The following is a 23642-nucleotide window of genomic DNA, read 5'->3' on the forward strand; positions in this document are numbered from 1 at the left end:
ATTTTGAAAGATAAAAAGAAGTTCCGTCTTTAAAAAACATCATATGAAATATCAATATCATTGGTTTTTTAGGCTTAAATTAAACTAGTTAAGCTCTCTGACAGAGAACTGCCTTATTCCCTGAAGGCAGATCTCTGATCCTGAAAAGGCAGCATCACACATTGCTGGTTAGATTAGGGTAAATATCCATTCGAAATTTACATGAATTTTTTTTAGAAAAAGCTTTGATCATAACTATCTCGACTCTTTACCTGCACGTTCCTTAAACATCATAAAAATTTCATGAGCATTTTTTCAGAAAACAATTTTTGTTCATTATTATTATGATTATCATTATTGAAAATAATCGAGTGACAGATAGTTTTTTGCGGTTTGCTGACTGTTTTTGCATTATGTTTTCATAACTCTTTTCACATAAGTTTGAGAAAACGAAAGTTAAATTTTTCGAGAAAACCAGCAAAAAATTACCTCCTTTTTAGCTAAAATTCGCTTTGCTTTTGAATACTTAAGCGCATTTCGAGAAAACTATGTAATAAAAAAAATTTTCAAAGAGCGTTAAAAAATTAAATCTACTATTTCTAATTTAAAATTATGCACGATTTCTCCCGCAATTAACACTTTTATTAATGGAAGCCTAATTTGCCTCAAATTTAATAACTGAACATGATGTGAACAGTTGAACCTCACAAAAACCATACTGCCATGAAAAACTTAATGAGAGGGAAAATCACACAAGCTAAATAATTTCGTTAGTATCGTTAATTCTTTATTATGATATCGTTCCTTAACACTTAATAAATAAGACTCACATTGAGCTCTAAAGCCTCTTTTCAGCAAACATATAGAAAGAAAGACCATTAGCCTCATTTATTATTTTTAAGTTTTTTGTTAGTTCAGATGAAAAACCAATTCGAAATTTCTCAATTGAAAGCAATAACTTTTACATCAAACAAACAAGAAACAAAAATTTTCCGTGACATAATTTTCAATTTCAGCAATACATAATAGTCAAAACAATTCATTTTATGTCTAACAGAAACTTGTATTTAGAATCAAACTAATGTTTTATCCAAATCTGATGAGCTTTTTTCTCCATTATACAGAATAAATTTCTTGCGTGAAAGCAACTTGCTTTGGGTCAAGGAATCCAATAGCCACTCACGACTGATCAATGGTAGGCAGCACTCGTCTGCTATTTTTCTGATAGAGGTGGAGAAGTCATCATCCACGAGGAGTATGCGGCGTCTACTTCCATAGCAGTCCTGTTACAAAGTAACAGATGGTACCACTTAATTGGTTGAATTTGTACAGCGGGTTCTCAAATATGAAAACTAGCTTAGTACAACAGCAAATTAATACAAAAAATCAATTTCACGTGTATTAAAATAAAACAGTCACCAGCAAAAAGAGTCAATGAAGCCAAAAACACCGAAAAAAAAACAACTTTTGAAGAAAACCAATACAGCTTTAAATGCGTAATTTTCAATATTTGAAAAAATGGACTTTAAGCTGAGCCCTGGTGTTTTTCTGCTCAAGTAGGGGATTAACCTCTTATTTAAAGAAGAGCACTGCTACTCACTCTTTCAATTGAAGTCTTTATCTCAGATTTGGCTGGGTAGCTTTCGAAAAAAGTGAAAAGGATTCCAAAATACAATAAACTTTTCCTACATCCATAAATTCTTTTCTACTAAAGTATGGGAATAGCCTCTACTTTCAACAGCCTGATTTCTAGATTAAAGATTTCCAAAATCTGATTTTTTAAATTAGATTGAGTCCTTAATATCAGATTTAGCTAGTAGTTTTCGAGAATAGTGACGAAATTTCTTTAAAAAATGTAAACATTTAAACAAGAAATTTTTCTGAAAACCATAACAGCTTTGTATAAAAAAAACAGGGTAAAACAGATTAAGCAGGGAAAATCCACGCGCCATGTTAGATTTAATGAACGATCAACCACAGAATCAACAGGTTAGTTTTTGAAAAAAAAAATGAGTAACTTTCCACAAAACGGGAAAATTGGACATTTTCTAAGGCCATAATTTTTGTTTAAAAAGGCAGGGCATAGCCGCTTCCGCAGGTAAATATCGCATAACTGATTTTCTGTCTCCTAATCTCCAACTTGGCAGGGCAGTTTTTGAGAAAAGTCAAAAAGTTTTAAAAATTAAGCAAAATGTCAAAAAACGGGCTTGTTTGAGGCCATAACTTTTTCTACCAAATTTAGATAACAGCCACTTGAGAAGGGGATATCCCATATTTTTTTCTTTACCTTCTTCTCTGATTTGTGCATTTAATAATTGAGAATATGAAAAAATTCAAAAAAAGTACCACTAAAATCTAACTTCTGAAACTTTCGAAGGCCGTAGAACGTGAGGTAAAATGAAAAGAGACAATATAAACATACATGCACATAGAAGAGCAGCCGGTTTTTCCATTGACTCCATTTTTTTGAAAATCGGCTCGGTAGTTTTTGAGAAAAATTGAAACTTCCGCGAAAAGTGCAAAAAAAAAGTTCAAAGCGTACATTTTCATAATACATGTTTTCTTTTTCAAATAGGACCTAAAACTAACCAAAAACAAAGCAGCAACTTATGTCATTAAATTTATGCTTAAATAAGCCTAAATATTTATAAATTGAAATATACTGAAATTGCCACCAAATGAGCACTTTTATTTAGAACTTAGGTTAAAAAAAATTCTTTGTAATAATACACTACGTTTCGTTTGTGTAACTGAGTAGTTTTTATTTTGTTCATTGACAATTTAAGTGTTACCATGCAAATTAAGTTTCCATTAAGGAATATTATAGTTGCATTGCATTGCACAAGCCAGATTAAGCAGTGCATTACACAAGCCAGATGAAATAACCTGTGTATGAGAATCAAGCATAACTTAACATTTTACCGATAATGAAAAGATAACCGATGATCGACCTTTTTAAAGTTTTTGCGGTCGTGTACGTAGATTCCACCAGCATTTTTGATGAGTCTCTCTATCACTTCGATCCCCATATCACCAAACTCTGCCGGACAGTGGAAGGCACAGAACCCCAACAGGTGGTCACCCTGGAAACATGAAATTGATTACTTCAACTCCAGATACATTTTTTAAAGAATTTTTCCAGAGCCTGTCCAAAACAGGAACAGATTCATTCACGTCAAATCTTCCATAATAAAAATACAATTGATTCTTCTTACAGTTAGCCGTCTCTGTCTTGCCCTGGCCGGTCCCATGTGACTCAGCCCGAATATCATCTCTCCTTCTATCTCGAAGTCAGCTTCATGTGCTCTCCTCCCAAGCTTGGCACACTCTTCGATCCCTATTAGCAAGCATTTCATACTTTACTTTATATAATGAACGAAAGGATAACGAATCTACTTTTATTACATTACTGCTGTAGCGTGATAGATACTGATAATTCTTGATGCATGCTCTGCATGTTTTTGAAATTATAGCTGCACGAATACAAGATATTTTTCCTGGAAAATAAGCTCTTTGAATTTCTGGAACGAATTAAGATTGGCGCTTTTTTTGATAACATGAACCCAACTAGAGAAAACTGGGTCAACAGGTAAAGATTTTTTCAGCTTGAAATCTAAAAATTAAATTCCTTTTTCGAAACTAGAAATCGTTCACGTTTTTTCGCGCCATTTTCACGTTCGTATTTGGAGAGTGCTATTTACGCCACTTTCAGCAGATGTATTTCAATTGAACTCAAAAAATGCATATATACCTAAGGCCATACATAAACGCATCAATATGTATGAATGCACATCTGTAGTTATTAGAAGAGACTTTTCCTAACAAAATTTTAAAAAAAAACAAAAAAAAATCAGCAAGACCTATAAAAAGAGTCTTCACTACGTTCATTACTCTTTAAAAAGCAGATTTTGGATAAGGTGTGTGAAAAGTGAAAGAGTTGAGAAATACATCCAACCTTTCAATGGACGAAGAAACGGGAAGCGAAATATCACTCGCTGTTTTCTTCAAACATTTTTTCCGGTTTTCGAAATGTTAATTCATGAACATAGCCAACTGACACTTTGAAAAGAGCGATGAACACAAGGGAACAAAAAATTGACTTGTTTAAAAAAAACAATTCGAACTTGAAAAAAATATATATATGCCCTACAATTTTTGACCAAGGTTTTTTTTGGTAAAAACAACCTAATTTGAGAAAATTGAATCAAAAGGTAAAATTTTTATTCAGCTGAGAAATTTGATAACTAAATTCCATTTTTGAAATTAGAAGTCGATCACGTTGTTCGTTACCTTTACACTTTGCTGTTCGATTTTTGCTGTTCAGCAAAAGCGTTTGATAAGCAATTTACAAATGCTAGGAATCATGCATCCGACAGGTTATTCAAGAAAACTTATCAAAATTTCTTCCCTCGACAAACTGAACAAGCCATTGCGGATAGAAAACCCTCACGAACACTCGTTCAGCATGGTCTATAACATGAACCCAACTTCCACATCAAGCGTTTGATAAGCAATTTACAAAAGCTAGGAATCATGCATCCGACAGGTTATTCAAGAAAACTTAAAAAATTGCAAAAATTTCTCTCCTCGACAAACTGAACAAGCCATTGCGGATAGAAAACCCCTCACGAACACTCGTTCAGGATGGTCTTTGTAATGTCCACATCAAACTTCTCGGTCCTCTTGCATTTGATTACTTGACCTATTCATTTAACGATGCGCTGTTTGATAATATTATCCACTATGTGGAAAAATTCCAAGGTAATCCTCCTGCCCGAACCTGAAAAGGACCAAAAAATTTTCAAATCCCACAGGTCTTTTTCACTTTTGTGCCTGCTGTCAAAATTTTAGAGAGGCTCATCCATCCTTTTTTACCAAAGCATCTCCCAAATGACACACCAACAAGGGTTCCGGCCATTCCACTACACAACAACCGCTCTCTCCGCCCTTGAATTTCTTGATCACCGATGGCTTTTAATGCTGCTTACGTACTGTTCTCGCTACGTATTTGATAAGGTATGTCATAGAACACAAGTGGAACTCATTCATGACACACCTCTGCCACGAGGTATAGTTCGCTGGCTCAGCAACTATTTATGTAGCCGACAAACGACAACCATTTTTAACAGCCAAGAATCCTCCCATAGAATTTTTCACTGTGAATTTCCTCAGGTTTCTGTTTTATCACCGACTCTTTCTAACTTTTATGTCCATGAAACCCCTCCGTCCCCCGAATATGCTGATATCTCAACTCAAACGACGATTATTTCCACCCCTTCGCCCAAAGCCCCAAAATCGAGGCAGCATCGCAGTCACTAAAGGTTATCTGCACCATCTTTTAAATTTATCACCTCCAGTAGCCTAGCATTCGCGTCCTCTAATGGATCAGTTACCTTGCTTTCGTCCTACAACAAAGATTTTAACAAAACTGTTTTTAAACAACGAGCATCTCCCTCTTAACACAAATCGAGGTCTGGCGAGAGGATCGTCGAAGTATAGGAGTCTTGAAAGCGTAAGAAGGTTCCTCTTGGGGTCTAAAGAAACCCTACTTCAAAACTAAATAGACTGAATTCGGCCTGTTTTAGATTATGCCTCGACGGGCTGGGCGCACGCCACCAGCAAAAGTTCTACTCACCTGCAGGTTAAACAAAATCAAGCCCTCCGTTTATTCACTGGCCAAATCTTTAGAGCTGAACTGCCCACCTGCACAGTGAAGTCGGGATTCTGAAAGTTCTAAGCCACAATTCCCTTCTCGGTTTTTAACTCCACATACCGTTCGGCATCACGCAAATGTATTTTAATACTCTGAACCCCAACCCCACGTCAAGTTCCACAACCCAATTTAATTGCTTTTAAGATGACACAGATTCTCTTTTAACCGATTAAATCCGTCACTAAATCTTTGCGACTCAAGAAAAAGTTGCCACTTCTTTCGTTTTTAACCTCTACAAGTCCCTTCTAAAACAAAACGATACTAACCTCCTAACTAAATTCCCAGCAGAAAACCCTCTCTCAAAAATATGTCTTCCAACTCCAAACACCCACCCCTCTGAGAAGTCCCTTCCCAGAACCAACCGCTGTAAGCTTCCCCAACTTCGGTCTGTTACAGTCGGCGTTTGAACACTTACCTTGCCCGCTTAGACAACAAAGCTTCCCCACTTTGCCTTAACTGTCTCTTGCCCTACACTAGTTGCCATATTTTCAAATCCCTCCTCTTTTACTCCAGTAGACCTGTGGTTAAGGCCGGTGGAAGTACCGAAATTCCTTAGCAAGGAGACGGATGAGCTGAACCCTGCCAGAAAAGGGCTAAAGAAAGTAAGAAAGAATAGAGAGCAATGTAAGCAGGCCAATCCAAAACACTTATTCCAACCCAAAGGGAGGCGGAGTCTCGCAACACTTGTGATTAATCATAAAAACAGCTTAGTGAGCTAGCGGCTAGAAAATGAGAGGAAAATGATTTAAGAAAAAAATGATTTTAATGAGCGCAAGAGTTTTGAAAATTTCTTAAATACATCTCCATAAACTTTAAGATGATCTCCAGATAATGAAAGAATCGAAAACAAAACATTTCAAATAACAATTACCAACGTTGATTGAGCTTCGAAAATAATTACCGAGCGGCAACTAAGCCGACAAAACTTGGAGACGCCCGTTGAGTTCCTAAAAAATTTTAGCTACTTAATCTCAAAAATTTAAGCCTCAACCCTCCCGTAACACACAAAAGCGCACAAAGTATTGATGACCTTACGGCCCAATAAAAGGTCTTTAAGTCGACATAAGATTTTTAAAAAACCATTTAAGCGGAAAAAACTTTGGAAACAAATCATCACGACTTATATACAGGTCTTCACTACGTTCATTGATACTGAATTATTCGGAATCAGATTGTAACAAATCGAATAGAGTTGAAGTTTCAAAAGTAGACAAGCTCAAAACATAGCCAACGGAAAGATAAAAAAACTTTAAATTAACAAAGATCCCGAAAGAAAATTCAATTTTAAAAAAACTTCAACTTACGATAAAAAAAGGAAAACAGGTTAAATATCTTTAAATTTCAAGAACAATTTCTGATTATCACTTCTGTGATAATGTTAATCCAATTTAAGAAACTGGATCAATGGAGTAACATTTTATTCCGCTGAGAAATTTTAAAACTAAAATCAATTTTCGAAACTTAGAATTCGTTCACGTTTTTTCGTACCATTTCAGCTTTCGTAGTTGGAGAGCGCTGTTTACCTAATTTTAGAAGATAAATTTAAAAGGAACTCAAGAAGCACATTTTACCTAAGTGCATTCATAGATGCTTCTCTATGTATGGACGCACTTCTCTAACACAGAGGTGAAGCTTTGCTTCGCAAACACTAGCGAGAACACGACGAAGAACAGCTCTATTAAGGACAAAACGAAAAAGTAGAAATAAGCCTCGAAACAGTAAAAATTCGGCTAGATCTCGGAATTGCTCTCTAATGAACTGCGACCTAGAGATTACGAGTCTCACGCACGAACCACTCAGATCCCGACGCTTAACAAGTCACAAACAATAGCCACAAATAAAGCAGAGAACAGATGCTATAAAATTTCCAATGCTACAGATCGTGATTATAGCAAATAAGTGAAAATGTTTATCAAACAGTTTTATTTGCGAGATAGGTTAGAAAAAAGAAAATTCATACTAATACACTACGTTGTTGGCTAGTGTAATTATTAGAGCATGTTAGACTTTTTCCTGAAAAATGAAAAAAAAAAATCAACAAGACCTGCAAGTGAAAACACTTCAATCGTTTACATTTAAAAAGGATCTGTTAGTTTTTTTTTTAAAAAAAAAGGACAGAGTTGACACAGAGTTATCTAGGAAGAAATATTGCGTTATTTTGTTAAAAATGTACATAAAAAAGTATGTTCCGATTTGATAACGCTTGCTCCTCGAAGCGAATAAACGCGGGTCAGGGGTAACTCGAATCCCAGTCCTTACGATCGCAAGACACGAGGAAAAGTCTAGTTCTTCCCTACAAGTACACTTGCTTCCGCAAATGAACTGTAAAACTGAGGATATGCCATTGAAACTTCGTAAGAGCCAACTACTTAAAAATAATTGCATTTTAAACTAATTTTTAAGCTAAGTTTTCTTTAAGAATCCTCTAACTTCGCGCTGTTGTATCAACTAAAACAAATTTAAAATGAGCCCTGATTATATCAAGAATTGTAGAAAGGTGAATTTTCTATGACAAAATTGTTTTCAGTAAAACCCAAAATCAGCGGCTACACCATTCGAGCATCAATAATTTGGTTTATGTTATATCCACGAAAAATTAGCAGAAACTTACTATCTCGCAAGTTCTTTAACTTTGTTATTCAACATTCAATTTATTTTACAGTGTTAATTATAATTTCTAACATTGATGTTAGCTATTCTTAGAAATGTGGGTACTTCTTAGAAAAACACTTCGCTTACAACTGTTTGCAGATTGAATATCATTCCGCTTTTTGAACTCTTCAACGTGATGTAATCACGTATGGGAAGCTCAGAACCCAACTTGGCGTCGAGAAAGTTGGAAAACTGGCATGTTTTTTTTTCAATAGTTAACTGTTAGTTGGTTATTTTCGAAAACAACATACAATATGCCAACCCCGTCTCGCGTTATTCTAGCATATTTATAAGAAAAAAATATCAACTTGAAGACTCAAGACTACCATGCCTACAGATGCGTGTACAACTTACAGGCTAAATCCACAATCCAGAGGCCCTTGGATACAGCTTCGAGGTACTTCAGGGTCCTTTGACACGCCCTCCTCCCTCCACTCTCTGAATCTGGTACCCTCTTTACTACCAGATGTGTCGTCTGGTCAGTCACCTGCTTCCCACAAACCCCACCCAGTTTTTTGCACACCGACTTCACTGTAAGCTTAAACGTACAAAATAATGATACTAAACTGAACAGCAAAAGGCATGCTTTAAACACAATTATGCCAATGTATATAAGCGCAAATAAACTTAGTTTATCAATCATATGTAGAGTTTGAAAATGTATCTCATGCTTTATTTTATTGTTTCCATATATACAAAACTTCGGTCAAAGGTTTAATTTATCCCATTGACCATAATAAAGTTTTATCACTTTGTATGATTTAAACCAAATTATTAGTATTTGAGACACCATAATATCGGTAAATACACAGAGGCGAAGCGGCGCTTTGCAAACTTCCGGTACAATTAAAAAAAATGCATTGCAAGATATTGAAAGTCACATTTTTAGAAAATACAGCAGAAAAAATAAATCGATAAAATTTTATCTACAAAAATTTCATATCTTTGGTTCAGATGACGTTCGTAAAGAGCCGTAGCAAGCAATGACAATCAAAAAACGAGCGTCAAATAAGGCTAAAAATAACTTGGTCGACCCTCATTGAGCCGAAAACGAAACTAGAGTTTAAAAAAATCAGGTTATATTTATAAAATCAAATTTTAAGAACCATCACACATCCCGCTGTTTTTATAGAACGTTATTCAAAAAAAAGAGTCAAAAAATCAACTTTTTGAACTTTCTGAGGGGTGGAACTTTCTGTGGAGTGCCGGAAAAAATTGGTCGTAGCCACTTATGCGGGGAAGTTTCCACAACCCGTGCTTTTTATTGGACCCAAAATATCAGATTTGTGATGGGTGCTTTTTATTGAACCCAAAATTTCAGATTTGGGATGGTAGTTTTCGAGAAAAAAAATCCAACACAGGAGAAGAGGAGTTTCGCACCACTTGCGATAAAAACATAAAAAGCCGAAATGAAAGATGTTCAAAAAGAACTCGTTCATAAAAAACTTCATATGTCTTGATAGAAGTACATTCCAGGCAAACATGCCAGACATTTGAATTTTAAAACAGCAACAATGGAACAAAATTCACGAAAAGAAACAACCGACAATCTTTGAGCAGACACAAGTTGAGCCGAAAAAAAATAGGATTTTATATTAAAAAAAAAGTTTAAGGTCCCACCTTAAACAACACTTGCACTTGCAACTACAATGAAATTTCTTTACAGCACATGGTGAATTAGTGTGTGGCACCTAAGCCAACAATCTTTGAGCTGAAACCACTTGTACCGAAAAAAAAATAGTTTTTGATTTTACAAGTCCCCCATGAAATTAGAATGAACAGCGATTGCAATTGCAACTACAATGAAAGTTGCTTACAGCAAAAAAAATCAGTGATGTAGCAAGTAAGCCGACGATCTTTGAGCACACATCACACTTGCAACTTAAATGAAAACCCGTTGCGGCGATTTAGCCGACAAAATTTGAGCGAACATTCGAAAAACCAAATATGCATTTTTCTTTCAAAATTTTTTTTCCAATTTCCTTGATACTGAAAAACAAGGTCCGGTCACGACTCAAATCCAGACCTTAGGGCAACTGATTTAACTCCAGGACAAGGGGGAAGCAACCTGAAGATGTTAAGAGAAGAGAAGTAAGAAGTCAGCTGCATAGTCAGCAAGTGATTCAACTGATTTTGCTAGTTGTTAGCTAGAAAAAAGTATATATTCCAGTTTCATAACGCTTGCTAATCGCAAGCTTAATAAACTGTCGAAAATTCCTCCCACACAATTTTTAAAGGCTGTGGAAAGGTAAATTGGTAGAACGAGACAAGTGAATTATGCAGGAAGGCAGAAGAGAGATCGGTCTTTTTATTGGAACCATTGTTTTGAAAATCGGTGATGAATTTTTTAGAACCAATAAAGTTTTCGAAAAATCTTCCAAAGCCTATCAAAAAAATCAAAAACCAAATCCCATACATTTTCAAAATAACTGTTTTTATCAAACAGGAACTGCTAGATTTAGAAAATTTTAAAAAAAACGAAGCGTTGAAAAGAAACTGACTGAAAAAAATAATTTGCATTTGAAAAAAAAAACTGAAAATCAGCCGACAGAAATGAGGACGAAAACCAAAAATCCAAAAAATCAACATTTTTTCAATGCATATGTTTGAAAAACTAATTACTACCTCAAATGAATTAGGAAGTAGTTTTATTTGAATTTTCAAGAAATTGAGCATGTCTGCTTAATTTGTGTAGAAGTTGAAATGATTGAAGGATATAATTTTACCATTATCATAAAGCAACACTTACCATTTCTTTCTTCTCCAAAGATGACATAGACAACACTACTTTCCTCATGACATGTTCCTCGCCAATCACACTCTGCTGCTCAACCGGCGGCGTCTCTTCATGGCGTACGTTTCTCGCGTAAGGCGTCTGGTTTCGTTCTACTTGACACGGTTGACTTGTCAAATTTTTCTCCGTGAACACCTTTGAGCTGTTTAAATCAACATTTTCTTCCACTTTGTCGCAATTAGTTACTGCTGTATCAGCATCATTTACCATTTTAATCTTTTCGTTCTTTTTCGTTTTTTCGGACACACTTTCATCTAATAAGAGAAAAGACGAAATAAATGCTGAGTCACCAAGAGCTTGATCTTCGTTTTCAACGGTTGCAATTTCTACGTTATTTGTCCGTATTTCACTTTCAGCTTGATTCATGCCTTCTGCTGCCATAAACAACGAGTCAAAACTACTCGAAAAGACTTCGTTCGGGGTATCTTTTGTCTCATTGTCAACTTTGCTTCTTTTCTGGTGTATTTTTTCAGAACATCCTGAAACGTCAGTGGCTCGTTGCCTCTTAGTAGCCCTCTTCGGGGGTGTCATTGACTGCATGGTGTTCCCTTTAATTGGAGAAGCACCAGAATTACTACTGACTTGTTTCTTCAACTTCGCCAACGCACTCTCCCTGGGAGAAGCCTGCGATTCGACTTCAGCTGCGCTTGTAGTGGGTTGTGGCGTCCTCTTTTCATTTATCTTTTTCTTCGTTTTAGGTGTTGCCTGTGTTTGCAGAAAAGATATAACACTCGCCTGTGATTTCTCAATTTCGGGTTCTCTCGAGGCAGTATACGTAGGATATTCCAACTGAGTAGCTGAAACACCAGTTTTTTCTTAATTTCAAATAATATAATCCATTATTTACCTCAGTTAACGAGATAAACTGTATTTCTCTATTTTATAACCTGTATAGCATAATTATTGGCATCGTTTCACCCTGAGTGTTGACTGAAAAATCTGGGCTCATGTGATCAATCCCCCCCCCCCTTAATAGACCAAGTGAACAATCTTCCCCTGAATTGAATAGCAAATTGGAAACTATGCTCAAATCTGATTGGCTGAAAAATATTACTTTCACCAAGTGAACAACCTCCTCTTAAATTGGATTGTTCACTTGGTACAAAATCTGCAGCATATTTCAACTTACAGACAGCAGGCTGATTGTTGGATGCCATGTCCTTCAAAGACTCCACAAAGAAACTCTCATTCAGCACTAATTCATTCACACTTCCCCCTATTGCGCTCTCGTTCAAATAATCCGGCTTTTCGTCGCTCATTAACTGCTGCGTCAAAGTTTTTAAGTCCTGCAAATCGGCTTTGAGACCTGATTTCTTTACACTCGGGGCAATATGAACTTCGTTATTATGATTATTATTATTATTAGAAACATCACTGGCATTAAATCGCATTAATTCTTCGGTCATTGCTTCAGAATCTGTAGTCCTTCTAGAATTATCAGTTTGAGCTGCAACATCTTGACCCCATTTTAGGTCAACTGTTGACGTCTCCTGATTGAATCTATTTTCTTCCGTTTCAGTTTGACATTGCATGTTCCTCGTCTTAACAGACGCTTGGACAAACTTCTTCTGATATTGCACACTTGTCTGAGTTTGTACAGTAATTGCAGTCTTCGCGTTCTGGTCAAAACTAACATTGTTTTGGTTATTCTGCGCGCACTTACAAATGCATCGTTTCATGGCTTCTCGACTCTCTTTGAGCAACTCTGAAATGTCTTCTCTTAGTTGTTCCAGATATTCAATATCTTTGGCATGAGTCACTTTTGCAACAGTCGCCGGACTGAAACTCTGAGCGGTAACAGATTTTCTTTTATCATGAGTGTTATGACTGTTATTAATATTTTGATTATTATTATGATCATCATTATTATGATTATTATTATCATGATTATGATTATTATTACATCTACTCGTATTTTGAGAAATTTCTTTGATAGGAGCATTGTTATTCGTGGACTTGAGAATAGATACAACAGAAACAGATGGCTCTACCTTGTCGAGGACACTGATTTCACAAGTGCCCTTAGGGCTTTCCAAATCTTTCGTTGGTGTTCTAATATCAAAGCTAGGAGTAACTTTCTCTTTCAACTGCATTTCCGTTTCCGGCAAATTACAGGAAGACTTTTTCGAATTTCTTCGCAGTTGTGCAGTGCGCCGTTTGGCGGTAATTAATTTGACATTATGTTCACTGGTCAAACTATCTTCTGATGAGTCGGAATTCAGAGACCGGGATCCATTTACGGAAGATCTCTCATCTGAAGTATTCGTTGAGTCGGCGGAACTATCGCGGGGAAAAGCTTGCTGCGTACAGAGATTTAAATCGCTACGCTCGATTCTTGAGAACTCCTCGTTCAACTGAATATGTTCTTTAATCGGTATTTGATGTCGAATTGTGGGTTTGAGACTCTCATTTTGGTGTTTCTCGTTCATATGTTTTGTTAGGTTCCTCTCTAACACATAGGTTTTATTGCATACTTGACACGTGAATTTCGTTTCCTTCATGTCTGAAAGCGAACAGAATATTTTCAACTCAGATATGGCAATTTAGTCAATGTTACGACCATTGAAAATGGGGAAGAACTTTGTATTCGGGTGTTTTAGCTTTCTTTTTTCAACTTTTTGTGTTTTCCGCATAAAATCAAGTACCACAATTAATCATCGGACAGTGTTGAGCGATATATCGTATTAAAGCCCTTTTAGTCGTGATTCTAACGACATTGAAAAACTTCCAAGTGTCGAGAAAAACCGGTTTGAATTTCAGATTTTTCGTCTATTTTCGAGCGCGTAAAGCAATCGAGTAACGTTTGTGTTATATGAAAATTAGCACTTTAGTCGAAAAAATTTAATTTCACTAAAAAAAACTAACATTTTTCTATATTTTTATTTGTTTCTTTATAGAAGACAGTTGAAGCCGTTAAGCTTAATTCGCTAAATTTCTACGCGTTCGTATAGTTGCACAAACACACGACGTTCAAATTCAGACACTGACTTGAAAAAAAAAATCTAGGATTGTTGTCGCAACGCAAAATTGAGCTATTTGCACAGCAACCGGATATCCTTGTTTGGTCTTGATCTTAATCGTTTTTTCTTAGTAATTTAAAACTATTGTAAATATTAGCACAAAAACTCAGATGAAAGACTACTAAAGTATTAGTTCAAAACGTTTTCAACGTAACAGAGCTTCGCACGCACCACTTGCCATCAGTGGCGGATTTAGGGGCTTTTCTGACCATTTTTTTTCAAAAAATTGCCTGTGGCGCGAAAATTCTGGTCTTTACAGTGTTCTGATAGTGCTCAGAAAACCCTAGATTCTCCCCTGCTTTCGATAGAAAATGGATGACTCTCATCTCTTAAAGTTCTAGAAATTTAGTAGCCAGGGATTTATGTCCCAAAAGTTGGTCTGATTGATTTTGAGTCACAATTGCTATGTATCAATGACAAGTGCTTTATATTTCTCAAAATCAGAAGTTACACATAAATTTCTCAGAAGTTCCACATAAGTTTTAAAAGGCGATTCTTTAGTCCCAGAGGGTTCTGAAAATCCACTTGATTTGATACTTTGTTAATCAGTATACTGGTCCTGGTGAAGAAACTTTGTTGGCATATCTTCTTCGAAGGAAGTCTATGGTCAAATTTTAGTGACATTGTTGAAAGTTTATGTCGATGATGTGAAATATATTGCAAAAAATTGCTAATATCACAATCATAGTGGTTTTTTAGAAGTTTGGAAATGAGTATCAGCTCCTGCATTTCGATTAATAAGGATAAGTAGTTTGCGCTCTTGCAGATTTCGTTTGTAGTCACTTTGACCAGTAACCCATTTCAATACCTCTTTTGTACGTTTTCCAGTGTTTTTAGATTGGTAATTTTTGTTGAATAACATTGACTGCCGTATATCAGCTTGGATAGAACCATCGATTTGTAAAGATCCATTTTTGAAAAATTTGGAATATTCCTGCAACTTCTTTTTAACATAAACAAAACTTTCAATGCATTGGTTGAAGAATAATTACACTATTCATTCCATTTGAGGCCGTTACATATAAAATACCAAGATCTTTTTAGCAGTACGACTTTATTATCTCTTTTCAATTACAAAAAATGTTTTTTTCCGGCAAAATAATTGAAATATTTTTGCATTTATCAATATTTAAAGGTAATCGGTGCTATTCTCTCCATTTGAAGACTCGAGATAAATCTATTTGAAACTCGAAATTCGAATAGTTTATGGATATAAATTGGGCGTCATCTGCGATTACCTTTAAATATTGATAAATGCAAACATTTCAAGTATTTTGCCGGAAAAACATTTTTTGTAATTGAAAAGAGATAATAAAGTCGTACTGCTAAAAAGATCTTGGTATTTTATATGTAACTGCCTCAAATGGAATGAATAGTGTAATTATTCTTCAACCAATGCATTGAAAGTTTTGTTTATGGTAAAAAGAAATTGCAGGAATATTCCAAATTTTTCAAAAATGGATCTTTACAAATCGATGGTTCTATCCAAGCTGATATACGGCAGTCAATGTTATTCAACAAAAATTACCAATCTAAAAACACTGGAAAACGTACAAAAGAGGTATTGAAATAGGTTACTGGTCAAAGTGACTACAAACGAAATCTGCAAGAGCGCAAACTACTTATCCTTATTAATCGAAATGCAGGAGCTGATACTCATTTCCAAACTTCTAAAAAACCACAATGATTGTGATATTAGCAATTTTTTGCAATTTATTTCACATCATCGACATAAACTTTCAACAATGTCAATAAAATTTGACCATAGACTTCCTTCGAAGAAGATATGCCAACAAAGTTTCTTCACCAGGACCAGTATACTGATTAACAAAGTATCAAATCAAGTGGATTTTCAGAACCCTCTGGGACTAAAGAATCGCCTTTTAAAACTTATGTGGAATTTCTGAGAAATTTATGTGTAACTTCTGATTTTAAGAAATATAAAGCACTTGTCATTGATACATAGCAATTGTGACTCAAAATCAATCAGACCAACTTTTGGGACATAAATCCCTGGCTATTGTAGCCGAAAGCGTAATAATATATACTGTTCAATTCTGAGGCTTCAATGCGAAATAGTTGACAAGAAGACGGATTACTAGCGTTTTTCCTCAAACAATTACACAAATGACATCAATTTGACCTTACACGTGTTTACACAGATTGATCATGCTTTTAATGTTGTACACTAAAAAAAGTTAAGTTGTTAGAAAACGAATTTGGAGATAGTGAACACTCGATTATAGCATTTTTAACATATAACTCAATGTTCTAATTTTTAAATTCTGACTTTTGATGACCATTTTGGATTAATTCTCACCGCTTACTTAAGTATCTTTTTTTCTGATGATTCTATTAGAGTTCTTATATACAATTGCGGGAATCCCGTCCGGGCTTTTGCCTTTTTGTCCAGTCCAAGCATATTGATCTGATAGTGATTTCCGATATGTCGAAATCAGTGATTTCAAGTAAATTAGCATAGTCATGGGTAGAGTAAATGTGTTACAAAAAAAATAAAAGAGAAAAACTGGAAAACAATTCAGCTTGCATAAAGGGGTCCTTTGCGTGTTTTGTTTTCAGATAAACAAAAGATGGTAACCTTTTATTAAAGGACCGAGAATATCTAAATAAATCATTGTAGATCTGTTATTAGCTAGGTTGCTTTCAAATTCGGTTGGGTCCCCCTGAATCATCTATAAACATTGGTTTTGTAGCAAAAATATTTTGTTAAAGTTAACACCTTGTTTAATTTGAGCGTTTTTAAGTTTTTGAGTATATTTGGTGTGACCGGTTCGATTCATGTTGCTAAAGACGACCGATGAGCTGCTCTACGCGTACCTGATTTACTAATAAAGTATTTCGAGTACCACGCATACCTTTGGTCTAGGAGAATATTGGAATTGCTCCAACGAACACCTAAGATAGGCTTATCTATTACAAGCTCGTTTAACCGATTGTAATCTCCACTACAGCAGCTGAATTTTGTAATTCTTCTAATTGGTCTTGTAAAACTTGATGCATACCGATGCTATATACACAAATAACTCCTACATTAATTGACAAATGATTCCGATGCAAAATTTAGAAATAACTCCTATATAAATTGACATATGATTAAGTTTACCAGTTGTTTTTTATAAGATTGTTTTTCAATATATTTACTAATGAAAACTTTGTCTAGGGTACCGATTGCACACGTGTTAAAGTCAACTATTTGCTCCATGTCTTTTTCTATAATTAAATCTATGAAACTTTGCTGCGAGGCACCGTTTGATGAGTAGTCATCCCATTGCACCTTATCTCTATGTCATAAATAACAGGAGTGAGTCGTTCCTAAGTTTGGTAATAAGGACAATCGTCCAGAGGGTTATAAACTAAAATCAGTAATATTTTTTCCATTTATTAGAAACAGATATCCTTCAATTGTACCAGGAATGCGTAGGATCGATAATTTTACGGTTAGGAACGTAGAAATGACTCCAATTAGAACACCCCCATATAAAGAAAAGTCAGGTGTGTGTCTTGCGGAACAGAAAAATCTGAAATTGGTAAGAAATAGTTTTTCGTCTTCAAAATTATCTGTCAGCAATGTTTCGACAAAGAAGAAATCGAAACCAAATGTATTGACGAAGTTGGCTAATTTTTTCCTTTTATCGAGATTGATCATGCTTTTAATGTTGAACAATAAAAAAGTTAAGTTGTTAGAAAACGAATTTGGAGATAGTGAACACTCGATTATAGCATTTTTTACATATAACTCAATGTTCTTATTTTTAAATTCTGACTTTTGATGACCATTTTGGAGTAATTCTCACCGCTTACTTAAGTATCTTTTTTTCTGATGATTCTATTAGAGTTCTTATATACAATTGCAGGAGTCCCGTCCGGGCTTTTGCCTTTTTGTCCAGTCCAAGCATATTGATTCAATAGTGAGTTCCGATATATCGAAATCATTGATTTCCAGTAAGTTAGAATAGTCAGTGGGTAGAGTAAATGTTTAACAAAAAATATAAAAGAGAAAAATTGGAAAAAATTTCAGCTTGCATAAAGGGGTCCTTTGCGTGTTTTGTTTTCAGATAAACAAAAGATGGTAACCTTTTATTAAAGGACCGAGAATATCTAAATAAACCATTGTAGATCTTTTATTAGCTAGGTTGCTTTCAAATTCGGTTGGGTCCCCCTCAATCATCTTTAAACATTGGTTTTGCAGCGAAAATATTTTGTTAAAGTTAACACCTCGTTTAATTTGGGCGTTTTGAAGTTTTTGTGTATATTTGATGTAGCAGGTTCGATTCATGGTGCTAAAGACGACGGATGAGGTGCTCTACGCGTTACTGATTGACTAACAAACTATTTCGAGTACCCATGCATACCTTTGGTCCAAGAGAATATTGGAATTGCTCCAACAAATACCTTGGAAAGGCTTATCTATTACAAGCTCGTTTAACCGATTGTAATCCCCACCACAGCAGCTGAATTTTGTAATTCTTCTACTTGGTCTTGTAAAACTTGATGTATAGCGATGCTATATATACAAATAACTCCTTAACGAATTGACATATGATTCTGATGCTAAATTTACAAATAACTCCTATATGAATTGACGTATGATTAAGTTTACCAGTTGTTTTTTTAAGCTTGTTTTTCAATATATTTACTAATGAAAACATTGTCTAGGGTACCGATTGCACACGTGTTAAAGTCAACTATTTGTTCCATGTCTTTTTCTATAATCAAACCTATGAAACTTTGCTGCGAGGCACCGTTTGACGAGTAGTCATCCCGTTGCACCTTATCCCTATGTCATGAATAACAGGAGTGAGTCGTTCCTAAGTTTGGTAATAAGGACAATCGTCCGGAGAATTATAAACTAAAATCAGTAATATTTTTTCTATTTATTAGAAACAGATATCCTTCAATTGTACCAGGAATGCGTAGGATCGATAATTTTGCGTTTAGGAACTTAGACTTGACTCCAATTAGAACTCCCCTATATAAAGAAAAGTCACGTGTGGTTCTTGCGGAACAGAAAAATCTGAAATTGGTGAGAAATAGTTTACAGAAAAATCTGAAATTGGTGAGAAATAGTTTTTCGTCTTCAAAATTATCTGTCAGCAATGTTGCCACAAAAAAGAAGAAATCGAAACCAAATGTATTGACGAAGTTGGCTAATTTTTCCTTTCATCGAGATTGATCATGCTTTTAATGTTGTACACTAAAAAAAGTTAAGTTGTTAGAAAACGAATTTGGAGATAGTGAACACTCGATTATAGCATTTTTTACATATAACTCAATGTTCTTATTTTTAAATTCTGACTTTTGATGACCATTTTGGAGTAATTCTCACCGCTTACTTAAGTATCTTTTTTTCTGATGATTCTATTAGAGTTCTTATATATAATTGCGGGAATCCCGTCCGGGATTTTGCCTTTTTTGTCCAGTCCAAGCATATTGATCTGATAGTGAGTTCCGATATGTCGAAATCAGTGATTTCCAGTAAATTAGGATAGTCATGGGTAGAGTAAATGTGTAACAAAAAATATAAGAGAAAAACTGGAAAACAATTCAGCTTGCATAAAGGGGTCCTTTGCGTGTTTTGTTTTCAGATAAACAAAAGATGGTAACCTTTTATTAAAGGACCGAGAATATCTAAATAAATCATTGTAGATCTGTTATTAGCTAGGTTGCTTTCAAATTCGGTTGGGTCCCCCTCAATCATCTTTAAACATTGGTTTTGCAGTGAAAATATTTTGTTAAAGTTAACACCTTGTTTAATTTGGGCGTTTTGAAGTTTTTGAGTATATTTGATGTGGCAGGTTCGATTCAGGGTGCTAAAGACGACCGATGAGCTGCACTACGCGTTACTGATTTACTAATAAACTATTTCGAGTATCCATGCATACCTTTGGTCTAAGAGAATATTGGAATTGCTCCAACAAATACCTTGGATCGGCTCATCTATTACAAGCTCGTTTAACCGATTGTAATCTCCACTACAGCAGCTGAATTTTGTAATTCTTCTATTTGTCTTGTAAAACTTGATGCATACCGATGCTATATATACAAATAACTCCTACATGAATTGACATATCATTCCGATGCAAAATTTACAAATAACTCCTATATGAATTGACATATGATTAAGTTTACCAGTTGTTTTTTATAAGATTGTTTTTCAATATATTTACTAATGAAAACATTGTCTAGGGTACCGATTGCACACGTGTTAAAGTCAACTATTTGTTCCATGTCTTTTTCTATAATCAAATCTATGAAACTTTGCTGCGAGGCACCGTTTGATGAGTAGTCATCCCATTGCACCTTATCCCTATGTCATAAATAACAGGAGTGAGTCGTTTCTAAGTTTGATAATAAGGACAATCGTCCGGAGGGTTATAAACTTAAATCAGTAATATTTTTTCCATTTATTAGAAACAGATATCTTTCAATTGTACCAGGAATGCGTAGGATCGATAACTTTGAGGGGCACCTGATAATATTTTTTGAATTGTCCGTTCATTTGGTACCTTTACAAGTAATTTACGCGGTCTGTTTAAACTCGGTTTCCACTTTCTCAAACGGAATCAAATGAATAGTGACAATCAAAGTCTCTTCTGCACCTAAATGACACAACAACTCGTTTATCTTTTTCGATTCATATTCAATAATGTTTGCGGGCAAAGGTTTTTCTTTCAAGTCATATTCTTTATCCCGGAGACCCTTTTTTTCACTAGAATGAAGCGCCATGTCATTCTTTTTAATTATGTTAGAAGTTTTAATGGATGTATGCAAGGCTGTTCAAAAATTAATGGGAGGAAAAATTAACGGCCATTAATGGATGGCCATTAATGGATTTTTTTATAATCAAAATGGCATTAATGGATTTTTGATTCGAAAAATTAAAGGCCATTTCCGTTATTTCAGAGAAAGATGTTTTGTGCGGTGGAAAGTGGAACTCCAAACAAAGTGTAAACAAAGTGAGCAAACAAAGGAGCAAACAAAGTGAGCTGAGCAGCTGACGGCAGATTGTTTTACAACGCGGTTCCAGCAAATCATGCCGCCCAATTCCGCTTCAGCAAGCGAATCGTTAACCAATATTTTGTTGTCTCGTTGCTCAATGCTCGGGAAAACCAGAAAGTGTTGGAAGTTCACGAAAACTTGAGAATTCTCGATTCAGTAACTTTAACTCTACAGCGGGAATCTATCGACTTATCATCGACCAGACTTCGCGAAAGACAACTGCGACGGAGTACATGAGTTGAAAGTTTTTGGAGCCAACCTCGAATTTTATTGAAAGATTTTTCAGCGCAGCTGAGTATTCTCTGGGTGACCTGCGGCAGTCAATAACCCCTTTACATCTCGAAGAACAGCTCTTTTTTAAAGCCAATGCACGAATGTGGAAAGTTGAAACCGTCAATGACGCTCTTCAAGAAGAAAACTGAGAAAAATTTGAACTGAACGCCATTAATGTATTTTTAATTTTCTCCATTTCCGTTAATTGATTTTTCGCTGAAATTTAATTTTTCAATTGAAAATTAATTTTTGAGCAGCCTTGGATGTATGTAAGCTAACTTAGCTTGAGTTTCGACTATGGCTACTTTTATTTCTTTTAAAGCAACAGATGTCTGAGGGTGTATCATCTCGACTGATCAACTTTTTCATCGAAGAATGACGTTTTTTACACAACCAAAAACAACCTTCCAAGCTCATGTAAGACCGTTTTTCTTTGGGAAATTTAGTACATCTTGAGTGGACCCAAGAACAATACTTATCACATCGGATTGATTGATCAGAATCGGCAACCAGATTCGTGCAATGAGGACACAATGCATCATTATCTGAACAACTGTTTAGTCGCCGTGTACTGACCATCATTCAATTATCTATTTAATAAGTTTACTGGTCCTGGTGAATATGACGAATCAACAAGCGTTTTCGCCATCTCGATAAGTTAATTTTGTCATACTCTTATTTAGCTCGAGACATGTAAATTAATTCCGCTGTTAATTTGTTAAGTGATATTTTCCAGTGTAATGCGTTCCATCATTGTAAATTAGGTGAAGTTGCTTATTTTAGTATCTTTAGAAATGAAGCTTAACTGCCAGCAGACTTTGAAAACCAAAGGTTAGACAGATTCAATTTGAAATAAGGATAGCCGGTTACTGTGCAAGTAGCACAGAATGGTCCGACCAGTCTTATAAAACAAACACATTTTTTTTCAAAATGGTGTCGTTTTTTTGCATGTTGTGATATAAAGATCTGAACGAAAAAGTAGAATTTATGCATAATTGAGAATCATAGTAAAATAGGTCAATTGGAAAACAGTTTTTGAAGTAAAATTACTAGGAAAAACGAAAAAAAAAATTCAAATTTTTGATTCCTAAAATTGCGATAAAAAACTCCAAAAACTACCTTTACTTGAGTAAAACTAAGTTTTTATGGCTTAAATTAAGCTAGAATAAGCTTTTGCAATTAATAACTGCCTTACTAATTAGCTCGAAAATAGAATCAAATCAAAAACTTACACCGGTTTTTCTCGACACACATTTTTTGAAATTTTGTAATGTCGTTCAAATCACGATTGAAAGGGCTTTACAATGATATATCACTCAACCCTGTCCGATGATTTTTTGCGATAGCTGATTTTGCTAAAAAAAAACTAAAACACCCGAATCCAAAGTTCCTACCCATTTTCAATGGTCGGAACAATAAAAGTTTTTGAAATATTTAAGAAAGGATTCCAAACGATTTGTCTGGCTATAATAATCAGGTAGAAAGCTCAAAAAGGGCAATCAATTTGATTTCAATTTAGCACATTAACATCATTGACCACCATTTCAGAGGTTTAGGAGAAAGAAATCGACTTGCCTGTTGAATCACTCAGAAACTTCAGAATTTCGTCTGCCTCTTTCTTTCGATTTTCTAGACTCAAATTTGCCCTAAAGCAAATGAATGTTCCGTCAAAACTATAATAGTGGGAATACACAAGCTATTCAGGAAACCCACCTGGCAATTCTTGGACTAGGAATATTGTGATTCATAAGCAACATGAAACAAATGTCTGAAAAGTGAAAAATGAGTCTTCAAGCATACCGGTTACTGCGCAAGTAGCACAGAATGTTCCGACCAGTCTTATAAAAAAAAGAACACAAAACGTTTTTTTCTTCACATTGTGCTCTTTTTTTTCTGCATGTTGTGGTAAAAAGATCGGAACGAAAAAGTAAATTTATGCATACCGTTAGCTCGTCAGAGCAAACTTTGCTTCGCAATAGTACTCGTGCAAGTGTCTTTCACGGCAATGTTCTATTAAAAATAACCAGTCGCTACTGGTTGTCCCTTGCTTGCCCTAGGAAACTACTTGACTAAGTCTTACTAGTCTTTCATCCCTGTATCAACTTTGTTTTGTTGGTCGGCAACAAAATGGCACCCAAGTTAACAAACTTGTGAACAAATGGCACTGTCGATATCATTCAATTGAATAATT

The 23642-nt window shown here is 35.1% G+C and overlaps 2 protein-coding genes across 2 annotated transcripts in view; both read right to left on the bottom strand.

Annotated features, from left to right (window-relative positions):
* LOC134847372 (transmembrane 9 superfamily member 4-like) overlaps positions 1-22057 on the bottom strand; it is a 530188-nt gene extending 508131 nt beyond the window's left edge. Inside the window, exon 1 of the mRNA XM_063864551.1 lies at positions 22042-22057. The gene's annotated coding sequence lies outside the window, so the exon portion shown is untranslated. The remainder of the gene's footprint in view (positions 1-22041) is intronic.
* Positions 953-23235, bottom strand: LOC134847356 (probable WRKY transcription factor protein 1). The gene is made up of 8 exons (XM_063864549.1): positions 23165-23235; positions 23027-23097; positions 12268-13641; positions 11094-11935; positions 8699-8882; positions 3195-3316; positions 2931-3062; positions 953-1262 (listed from the first exon to the last, which is right to left on the bottom strand). The coding sequence occupies exons 1-8, from the start codon at positions 23206-23208 to the stop codon at positions 1053-1055; spliced, it is 2979 nt and encodes a 992-aa protein (XP_063720619.1). The 5' UTR covers positions 23209-23235; the 3' UTR covers positions 953-1052.
* Positions 23236-23642: the final 407 nt, after the last annotated feature.

Source organism: Symsagittifera roscoffensis, chromosome 1 (genome assembly GCF_963678635.1).
Source record: "Symsagittifera roscoffensis chromosome 1, txSymRosc1.1, whole genome shotgun sequence".
NCBI classification, from domain to species: Eukaryota; Metazoa; Xenacoelomorpha; order Acoela; family Convolutidae; genus Symsagittifera; species Symsagittifera roscoffensis.

Bases quoted from the DNA above. Each gene is read 5' to 3' on its own strand.
- LOC134847356 (XM_063864549.1), bottom strand. From the start codon at position 23,208: ATGTTGCTTATGAATCACAATATTCCTAGTCCAAGAATTGCCAG. The intron at 8,883-11,093 runs GTAAGTGTTGCT...TGTACGTTTAAG, and splicing joins CTTTGGAGAAGAAAGAAATG to CTTACAGTGAAGTCGGTGTG. The intron at 3,317-8,698 runs GTAAGTTGTACA...GCTTGCTAATAG, and splicing joins CTGGATTGTGGATTTAGCCT to GGATCGAAGAGTGTGCCAAG.